This window comes from Canis aureus, chromosome 11 (genome assembly GCF_053574225.1).
Source record: "Canis aureus isolate CA01 chromosome 11, VMU_Caureus_v.1.0, whole genome shotgun sequence".
NCBI lineage: Eukaryota > Metazoa > Chordata > Mammalia > Carnivora > Canidae > Canis > Canis aureus.
The window spans coordinates 71,507,032-71,517,529 of NC_135621.1; the positions used below are offsets into that span (position 1 = coordinate 71,507,032).

The window sequence follows — 10,498 nt, forward strand, 5'->3', positions numbered from 1 at the left end:
CCGCGGTCACACAGCGAGTGGGGTGCGGGCCAGAGCGGGGACCGGCGGCTGGCGGTGGGGACGCGGGGCTCTGGGGCCGCCCGGGGACAGGCAGGCCTCACACCCGAGTGTCTGTCACCCGATGCCGCGGGGGAGGGACGCAGCCCCTGTGCCTCCAGGGCCCCTCGCGGCTCTGGCGCGTCTCCACCGCCCTCCGTCATTCTGTTCATTTAAAAAAAAAATGTCTTGCGAGATGCCTGGGCCCCGGATACGGGGAAGCTAAGCGTCCTGCTCAGCGACTTGCTGCCAAGCCAACGCGCACACGGACCCGGCCCGGTGGCAGTGACGAGGCGGCCGACACCGGGCCCCGCAGCATCGCAGCCCGCCCGCCACCGTCCCCCCGCCCCTGCCCCGCGGGGCGCACCTCCACGCGTGGCCCCCGTTTGCCGCCGCAGAGGGTGGCACGTCCACGGGAGCCCCTGCCCACGCTGGTGTCCGGCCTCCGGCGTCGGGCCGTGTGAGCCGCCGCGGGTGGCCGCCCTCCGCTCCTCGTCCCCCGTCTTGTCACAGCGACATGTCGCCAACGATCCGCGCCCAAAATAGGTGATTAGGTCCACGGAGTATGGACGTTCACACGGAGGACGGGCCGCGTGAGCCTGTTTCTTGCTAAAAACGGAGACAGGAACGACAAGCATGAGGGAGGCAAAGAGAGGGTGCAGGAGGATCCCCCGCTCGAACGTCGGAGGCAAGTCCCGCGCCCCATGCGTGCTTGACCTAAGGGGTGGAGGGTTCGTCGGGAAATTTCCTTCCATCTCCTTAGATCGACCCAATTTCCTGGCCTTCCTATAATGAGCCCTCGCTGCTTTTGTAAAGACAACAACCAAAATTACTAAAAGGGATGTAAACGATGGAAAATTAACGGAGCAATCAAGTAACAAAGGGATCTGGAATTCGGGGGCGGTGGGGGGGGTCCTTCCTCTCAAGGTTATTCTCGGCCGTTATGTCTCTGCTGCTTGCTTGGTGATCTTTATAAATTCCTTTTTTTTTTTTTAATTTTATTTATTCATTCATGAGACACGGAGAGAGAGCGAGAGAGGCAGAGACCCAGGCAGAGCCCGAGGCGGGACTCGATCCCGGGCCCCCAGGGTCACGCCCCGCTGCTGAGGCGGTGCTGCGCCCCTGGGGCCGCCCTGTTTGGTGATCTTTATAAATTCTTAATTTTTGTAACTTGGTAAAAATGTGTCCAACCACAGTGAACATGTTGCAAAGTCTTAGGAGCACTGCGCGTGCTGTGCCGTTGACGGAGCCCGTTGGTCCGACGGCTCAGCTCCGCCGCCGCGTTGGCGCCCTGGGCCCTGCCCGGCTGTCCAGGACGCAGGAAGACAAGTTCGTTTTTCCCACATCCTGTGTGGCCGACCCGACCCGACCCGACCCGACCCTCGGAAGCGAGGCGCCTGAGGCTCCAGCACTCGCCACTCGCCGGATGGGCCACGTCCAGCCAACCAGTCCCCCGACGTCAGTTTTCCCATCTGTTAAATGGAGATAAAACCTACATTCCAGGGGTTTTGTAGGACTTAGAAATTTGCCAGGTCAGCAAAGTGCGAGCTACCCCAGGCGGCGCCTCAGCCTTGAACCTGCTCTGCCCACGTCGGGGCGCCCCGGGCTGGGGGACCCCGGCCGCACCCCTGGCCTCTACACACCCCCTCGGCCACCCTGCAGGGGACATAGCTCTCCCCCCCCTCCCCTCCCCCAAACCTGTGTCTTCAGACCTGTCAGCTGTGCCCCTGGGGGGGGCTGCTTCCCGCCCGTCCTGCCCCCGTGGCAGCCCTCCCCAGCCATCCCCGCTGTGCCGGCCACATGGAGCTGGATGCACATCCCGGAGGGACAGGGGACATAATGGGCCTTGGCTCCAGATGCGTCCCCCCGACGCCTGGTTTCAGGGCCACAGGTAGCCCCGGGGTTGGCGCTGCCCGCAATGCAGTGCTCCCGCCTCCCCTGGGTACCTGCCTAAGCCCAGGGAGGAGCACCAGTCCCAGCACCGCAGCCAGTGGGGGGGGGGGGGGGGACAGGTGGCAGCGGGTGGCGAGAACAGGCACCCCCAGGCTGCCCCGGGGCTCACCCTGGACGGGTTCAGGACATCATGGGAGGGCTCCTGGGAAGGGCTCTGGGGAAGGGCTCCCGGGAAGGGCTCCCCGAGAAGGGCTCCCAGGAAGGGGCTCCCAGGAAGGGCTCCCCGAGAAGGCCAGCCCATCCCCAGCCTGGAGGCCCTGCTGCCCCCCATCCCTGGCCACCCCACAGGCCATCTCACCCCACAGGCCATCTCACTCCCTCTGGGCGCCCCAGATCCCGCAGGTGCGGCTCTCATAACCGTAAAGGCCCCCGTAGCTCCACGGAGCCCACGCACCTGAGGCTGAGCACCCCAAGTCCACAAAGGCCGGCCGTGCACCCGGGATCCACGTGAACGCCCCCAGAGAAGCCTCGGGCCCCTCATGCCGTCTGCTCCCCAGCGGGCCCCACGTCACCCAGGACAGGCCGCGGACCCTCACCCGTCCCCCCAACACGGGTCAACCATTTCCCGCGGCCCTGACACGCACAAGCCTGCGGCCCAGGAGCACGGCTCCGGGGCTCACACTGCAGGGAGGGGAGGCCCAGCCACGTGCCCCCCGCTTCCCAAAGTCTTGCCTACACGCGAGGCCCGTCGCGGTACCGGCCCTTCTCTGGCCCAGGGTCTGGGTCTCTGGCTGCGTTAGGCCCACCACAGGCTGCAAACGTTCGCCGAAGGCTAAGCTGCGAGGAGGATACACGTATTTTTTCCGATACGCATTAAAATAAACAACTTTAAAATATAACAAGAATTGATAATGTACTTTCTAGCGAGGGCATCTTCTTCTCTACACACAGAGTTTCTATTTGGCAGAGCGCACAGGCCGGGGAGCGGCTGGCCCAGGGCAGGGGGCCCGACGTGGGACTCGATCCCGGGACCCCGGGACCCCGGGACCCCGGGACCCCGGGACCGTGACCGGAGCCCCCTGGGCGCCGCTGCTGGAGCGCATCCCGAAGCGGAGGAAACCCACCACCGTTGGGGCCTGGGCTCTGGGGCCCCCTCAGGAGTCCCACGAGGTGCCCACACGGCCTCTGTCCCCCGGGTCGCCGCCCCCGCCCACCCGGTCCTTGCTCGCCCGTCGCTCTCCCGTCTCCAGCCCCTGCTTCTTGGGCGGCAACCACTTGTGTTCGTGTGTTCGAGTAAAACGTGTGCTCGAGGGGCCCTTCGGGACCCACCCCATGACCCCGTGCGGGCGGCCGTGGGGAGGGGACACAGTGTGGGGCCCATGAGGACCTGGGGTTCCTGGCCCGCCTCGCATGTCAACCCCCAGGGACACCTCTGCCCTAAGGGAAGGAAGTCGCCCTAAGGGCCTGGGGGCCTGCTCGGTGGCCTCCTGGCCGCCCTGCGCGCCGAGCCACGTGCCCCCCACCCCGTGGACCGCGGCTGGGACTGGGCCCGCACGACCGTCTGGTGGCTGGGCTGTCAGCTGCCTCTGCGTCCCACCAGCGGCACAGGAGCAGGAGGGCGGCCAGGTCACCCCGCGGCCTGAGGCTGGCGCCCTCCCGTCCCTGACCCCAGCGGCTCCGAGAACACCGGGGTCCTGGAGACGTGGGCCCTCCGGGGACCACTGCGCTCTGACGCCCCATCTGTTCTCACTCGCCACCCACGCCCCACGCCCGCCCCGAGCAGGCGACTCACACCGGGTCGCTGGTGGCCGTCGTCACAGGTGCACCGTTGGCAGCGCCGAAACGCCCCAGGGACAGGCCCAGGCGGAGCAGGCACCTGCAGCGGCAGCCGTCGCCGGAGACGAGCCGCAGACACAGGACGGGAGGACGCCGCAGTCAACCCCCCGGGGCGCCCGGGGCTCACGGGGCAGTGCCCGCCTGCCGCCCAGGCCGTGACCCGGGTCCCGGGATCGAGTCCCGCATCGGGCCCCGCAGGAGCCTGCTCCTCCCTCCGCCTGGGTCTCTGCCTCTCTCTGGGTCTCTCAGGAATCAATAAAATCTTCAAAAAAAAAAAAAAAAAGAATAAATCCTTTTGCTGTGGGTTGGAATTGGACGTATCACCATGAACTCACGTTTACTACGCGTAGAGCGAGACAGACGCACACGGGCTACGTGTGGTTTTCCCTTAGGTGCGGCCACGCCGGGAGCTCAGTAACGTAAGGACACCCCACAAGCGACCACGCACCCAACACCCGGATCCGGGCCTCGGAATAGCCGATGCCTCCAGGGGGATCCCGGGCTCCCGGGAGGAAGAGCCGACGCCGAGGGAAGACGCAAGGCGAACCCGGGACGTCTCGCGCCAGAAAACAAGGAAGGGCCCGACCAGGCCGGAGGCCAGTCTGCGGAGGCTCCCAAGGCCCAATCCACAACGTGAGCGTCGGAACGATGATTTAACAGAGGATAAGTCCCTGAATAGGAGAGTCCGAGTCTAACGTGACACAAATAACAAACGGGGAGAGGGGGGCGGCCTGGGCGGCTCAGTCAGTGAAGTGTCTGACTCTTGATCTCAGGGCTGTGGGTTCGAGCCCTGCGCTGGGCTCCAGGCCGGGGGTGGCGCCTGGTTAAAAATAAGTAAATTAAATTCATAAATAATAAAAGGGACGGGAAAGCCCAGAGCCGAGAGCCAGCTGGGACCCGCGGGGGGTAGAATCAGGCATTCCCGGCTGGCGAGGCCGTCAGTGCGCGTGGTGGGGGCGTCCCCGACGGCAGGTAAGCCACCTGCGTGGTCCCGCAGCCCCGGCCCAGAGCGTGCGCTACACGTGGCCTGGCCCAGCGGGGACACCGGACACGGGGACTGATGAAGGTCAACCTCCCCAGTGAGGGGCCCACAGGTGTCCCGCACCCTGATGCGCGCTGAGCACGTCGCCGCTCCTCCGGCCACTCCTGCCAGGGACGCACACCCTCGATCCGCTCACGGGAAAGCATCAGTCCCCCGACAGCGGCGTCGCACGCTCCCGGATGGCGACCTGGCCTCTTCATAAATGGAAGAGCCAGAAGACCAGGAGACGGCGGAGCCGCCCAGGCTGGGGAGGCCAAGAGACGTGGGCACTGAAGGCCGCGGCGGGACTGAACCCCGGGCGCAAAACAACGGTTCCCTTCGCTGTCGAGGTGGCCCTGGGGGACGGGCCAGGTAGGAGGCCGAGCACCTGCGAGCTCCCCGGTTGGATCATCTGAACGCTGGAGGCTTCCGAGGGGAGCGCACACACGCGGGCACTCCCGGCTCACAGGCACGCAGGAAGCCCCGGGAGAGATGGAGCCAGGGCAGCTGGTCGAGGTGACCGGGCGCCTGGGGGGCCCAGTCGGTTCACCGTCGACTTGACTTCTGCCCAGGCCCCACCTCTGGGCCGCGGGGTGGGTGCGGTGGGCTCTGCACTCAGCGGGGAGCCCGCTTCCCCCTCCCCCTGCCCGGCCCCCGGGGTGGGCACACGTGCTTGCTCTCGCTCTCAAATAAATACAATCTTTATTTTATTTTATTTTATTTTATTTTATTTTATTTTATTTTATTTTATTTTATTTTTTAAATACAGTCTTTAAAAAAAAAAAAAAGTCGCCATTTGGGGAAACTAGGTAACATGGATGGAAATTCTTGTAGTGCTCCTGCGACTTTTCTGTAGCCTAAAATTAGTTCACAACAAAGGCTTAAAAATAAAATAAGTGTTTGTGGGACAAAGGCACGAGGAATTATCCGGCAACGTCCGGGGAATGAACAGCATCCAGGGCGTGCTGGTCACAATCAGAGACCTTGGGGCATGAGCTTCCCCGCAACTGGAGGCATCAGAAGGCTCTTGGCCAGAGCTTTTCAAGCATCCCGTGCAGGAGAACCACGGGTCAGTGGTTGGGATTGTTTTCCCCCAGTGGAGGCTCTGGTGCAGGTCCAGGTGGGGGGGGGGGGCGGGGGGATAGAGAGTCTGCGTTTCTAACAAGCCCCAGGTGACACCAATGCTGCTTTTCTGCTGCTCTGGGGATCCCCCTTTGGGTCCCTGGGAGGTGAAAAATTCAGCTGGGGTGTAGACGGGCTCTCGGGCAGCTGCACGGTAGGACCCGGAGACCCGACTCTAGCTGACCTCCGCAGGTGACCCTCCCGACCCCGATACCCCGCACACTGGTGCCTCCCCTGCCCCTCTGAGTGTGAACAGCACCCGCCAGGGCTGCGCCCTCTGAGCTGCACCCTCTGCGGCCCCACGGCGCCCCGGAGCCTGCAGAGCGCTCCTGGCACACGGCTCGAAGCGAGCGCACGGCTCCCACGCCCACTCCCCACCGGGCAGCCGCGTGCCCGCAGCCTCCTCTGCCCGTGCCTCCAGGGCAGCCCCCGTGCCCGTTCCCGGGGCGCTGTCCACCTGCCCCCGCCGCCCCGCCGCCCCACTCCGCCTTCCCGCATCTGCACCTGTAACCCCCCCTCCCGCCTCCCACGGCGCCGGCTCCAGCCCACGGAGGGCCGGCCCTGCAGCCTGCGGTGACCGCACACGGGGGACAGCCCGGGCGTGGCCTGGAATTCTGGCCCGGCCGCCTCCCGCCGCCCCCTCCCTCCTACAGCCCAGCAAGGGCCTCGGATCCCAAGGACCTGGAGGAAAATAGGTCACAGGGAGGTGCGGGCGGGGTTGTCCCCTCGGGGGAGGGCTCGGCCTGGGGGAGAAGCCACATTCCTTGGGAGCCGAACGCCCAACGGGAGCGGGAGCAGGGACCTGCAAGGCCCAAGGAGCCCACCTCCTGCGTCCTCCGGGCTCCGGCCCCCCGGGCCTCACCTGCCCAGAAGCGGTCCGGCTGCCGAGGCCGATTCCGACTACCTGCCCGCTGGGCCGCGCCAACCGGGGGGCTGGGGGGCCGGGCCTGGGCCGCGTCCAGGGCATCACAGCCGGGCCCGAGCTCGCAGCCGCGCAGGAGGACCAGCCTCACGGCCCCAGAGGCTGCCGAGGACGAACACTCACCCCTGTCTCGGGCTCCCGCTCAGCTGGTTCTCTCTCCCCTGGAGATGCTCAGGTGGAAACTTCCAGGAGAGGCTCAGCCCCCCTCATGAAAGGAAGACATCCCTTCCTTCCCACCTCCCATCAAAAGCTCCTGAGCTTTGCACCCTCCGGCTCCCTGCAGATCCCTTCCAGCTGCTTCCAGATTCCCAGGCCTGCCGAGTTCCAAGGGGAGAGGCAGGAACCTGGAGGCACATATGAGGTAGACCCTGAGAAGGCGAACACCCCCCTCCCAGATCTGGGAAGGTCCTCCCGGCTCCACCGGCTCTCCCGTGTCAGGCTCCACGCCCTCCGGGGAGAGGCCGTCCTCGCCACAGCAGAGCCCTCACGGCCACTTGCCCTCCAGACCCCCTTGGGCTGCCCACGGCCCCGTGTGCCTCGGTCCCGGGGGGCTGCAAGAACCCGGTGCAGGCACCCTCCCCACTTGCTTACAACGGCCGTGACTCACCGATCCCCAGTCAGCGCCGCACAAGTATCATATGGCTCGTTCTGGGGTATGAGAGGCAATTTGGGTGCAGAAATGCCGTAGCTTGAAATGATTACAGGCCTCAGGGAAGAAATCGGTAAAACTCTTTGAGGCTATCTTAGAAGATCCAAGATACTATACAGTCCCTTCCATCTCCAGGGGCCCCCGGAGCTCCTGGATCCTCCTTCCCTCTGACATTCTGTTTTACCCAGCCTCTCACATCCATTCCATTCATCCCCAATCAACACGTTACGTAGTTTTTCCATGAGTCAATCTTTATTGTTTTTTTGAAGTAAGGAATTATTGGCGTAAGGTTCAATGAGCTTCAAAGCGAACAACAGAAGGAAACTACACCATACGGGTAGGTGGGTGGGTGGGAAGACCCGACGGGGAGGGGGCATGACCCGGGGCAGCTGCGGGCCTCACCTGCGGGAGCTGGGTCTCACTTGCCAGGACCCTGCAGCCGGGTCGCAGCCCAGCGGGGCACAGCATGGTGTGGAGGAGCCACAGCTCAGGGGTCTGAAGACACACCCCGTCCTCTGGGGGAGGCAGTCCTTTCTGGCCTTCTTGGAACCGAACCTTCCAATCATTGCCACCAACAGCGGCTTGGCCACCACGAGGACTCAACCTCCCTCCGGGACAGCTGGTTCTCCCCCACCGGGGCCTCCTAGGATGGAAGCCCCCCCACCCCAGGGACAGATTAAGGCCCCTGCAGATGGAGGACGGGGCGAAGGCGCAGGTGGTTCCGGAGGCCCTCCGCCATCCACCGCGCGTGTCTTCCCTCGGGGGCTCGGGGGCTCGGGGGCAGCACAGAGAGGGCCCCTCAGTAGGAGGGAGCTGCCCCGGGCTCCGCCGGCTCCTCCTCTATGAGCTCCAGGTCGAACTCGTCCTCCAGGGACCCTCCGACGGGCAGCAGGCGGAACTTCTTCCCCTTCAGGGTGCAGGTGCGGTGCTCGAAGTCCAGGACGGCGTTGTGGTCCTGCAGCACGTCGGTGCCGATGATGGCCTCCTCGGCGCTGGCGTTGGCCACCAGGAACTCTGCCTTCAGCTTCAGCTTCCCCAGGGACACCACCGTGTCCCAGATGCCCAGGATCTTCATCTCCGCCCCGTTGGCCACTTTGACCACGTTCTCGAAGGGCCGCAGCGTGTCCAGGTCGCCGTCCGTGACCTCCTCCCACAGGCTGGGGTGGACCACGGACACCTGGGCCCCGGAGTCCACCAGGAACCTCACGGGCACCTTCCCGATCTTGCCCTTGAGGTAGTAGCCCTTGCCCATGCTGTTGGCGAAGACGATCTCGCGGGGCGGGAGGCCCCCGGAGGCCTGCAGCAGGGCGGCCTTCACCGCCGCGTAGTCGGCCTGGGCCTCGGGCCCGAGCGCGCGGAGGGTCTGCAGGGCGCGTCCCCGCAGGGACCCCCGCAGGAGCCGCAGCCTGGCCGCGGGGTCCCAGCCGTTCAGGTCACCGATGGCCTCGAAGCGGTGCAGCCAGGCGCGCGCGCCCACGCCCTCCCCGTCGAAGGGCTCCGGGACGAAGGCGCGCTCCCCGCGGCGCCCCCGGGGCCCGGCCTCCGTCCCCGTCCCCGTCCCCGTCCCCGTCCCCGCCATCGCGCTGCCCTCCTGTGCCAGTGCCGCGGCCACGCACGCCGCGTACAGCAGACCGCAGAGCCGTGCGGGCGCAATCACGCTGCGGGGCGCGGGGCAGGTGCGGGGGGCGCGGGGGCAGGTGCAGGTGCAGGTGCGGAGGGCGCTGGTGCAGGTGCAGGTGCAGGTGCGGAGGGCGCAGGTGCAGGTGTGGAGGGTGCAGGTGCAGGTGCGGGGGCGCGGGGGGCCGCGGGGGGCAGGTGCAGGTGCGGAGGGCGCAGGGGCAGGTGCAGGTGCAGGTGCAGAGGGCGCAGGTGCAGGCGCGGGGGGCCTGGGCCTCTGCGGAGCGCGGCTGCCGTCGGGGCCTCTGCGGGGAGCCGCTGCGGTGGGGCCGAGGCCGAGGCCGGAGCGACTGCGGCGCGGCTCCCCCGCGGGGCCCTTTTGATGCCCAGCCCGCCCCGCTCGTCCCCGTGGCCCCGGAGGCCCCGCCCCGCGGCGCCCGCCCGCCCCAGCAGGCCCCGCCCCCGCATCCTGCCCGCCCGCTCGGCCCAGCGCAGCCTCCTCCCGGCCGGTGTCCCAGAACAGCGGGTGACACGGGGGTGATGACAGGCCCGGGCTGGGAAGCCGCCCCCGCCCCCCGCGCCCCTGCCCCTGCTCGCCTGCCCCCTCCATCCCCCCACCCGGCCCCTGCCCTTGACCCCGTGCTCCCAACGCCCCTGTGCCCCCTCGGCTCCCGCGCCCCTGATCACTCGGGAGGGCGGCCGGGGCATCTCCCGCCCTTGGGTTCTCAGAAGGAGAAATGCCCTCCATGGTGGCAAAGCCAGTGGCTTGGTTCTGGAAGGCTCTGGGCGGAGGTGGGCTGCCCCCCATGGGTTCCCAGAAGGCAGCTCCCTGAGCGCCGGGCTGGAGCATCCCGTGGGCCTGGGCACAGAGCCTGGGGCTGTTGGGGGCCACCTTCACGACCTCCTTCAAATGCCCCGCTCCACGGAGACGTCCCCCTGCCCCCCGCCGGCATGCCCACCCCTGGCTGAGCGTGTGTCGCCGTGTGTGCGGTGCCAGGCTCCTCCGCAGTTGTCTCCTGCAGCGACCCCGAGGGTGAGGCTCACACTAGCCACACCGGGTGACTGCGGCCCCCATACCCTCGGGTCGCAGGTGTCCCTGCTGGGCCCGGCCTGGCTGCTGTCCCAGACAGGAGGGAGCAGGCCGGGAGAGGCCAGGCCGGTGGCACACTCGTGCCTCAGGGCGGCTTCTCCTGGACCCGGCCTGTTTCTCCTCGGTTCCCGCACCACTTATTACCCCCCGGGCCACTGACTCCCTGGGGACCCCGGCCAGGCCAGCAGGGGGGAGGCGGCTGGGTCAGTGCCTCTTGCCGCAGCCTCCGGGCCAAGGTGGGGCCCTCGTGCCATTCCAGAAGCCCAGAGGAGGGTGAAAGGGAACCACGGGGAAGGGGGCAAGAGCAGGGGG

The 10,498-nt window shown here is 66.7% G+C and overlaps 1 protein-coding gene across 1 annotated transcript; it reads right to left on the bottom strand.

Annotated features, from left to right (window-relative positions):
- Positions 1-7,709: 7,709 nt before the first annotated feature.
- On the bottom strand, positions 7,710-9,073 carry ASPRV1 (aspartic peptidase retroviral like 1). Its single transcript, XM_077913226.1, has one exon. It carries the CDS (start codon positions 9,056-9,058, stop codon positions 8,279-8,281), a length of 780 nt encoding a protein of 259 aa, XP_077769352.1. The 5' UTR covers positions 9,059-9,073; the 3' UTR covers positions 7,710-8,278.
- Positions 9,074-10,498: the final 1,425 nt, after the last annotated feature.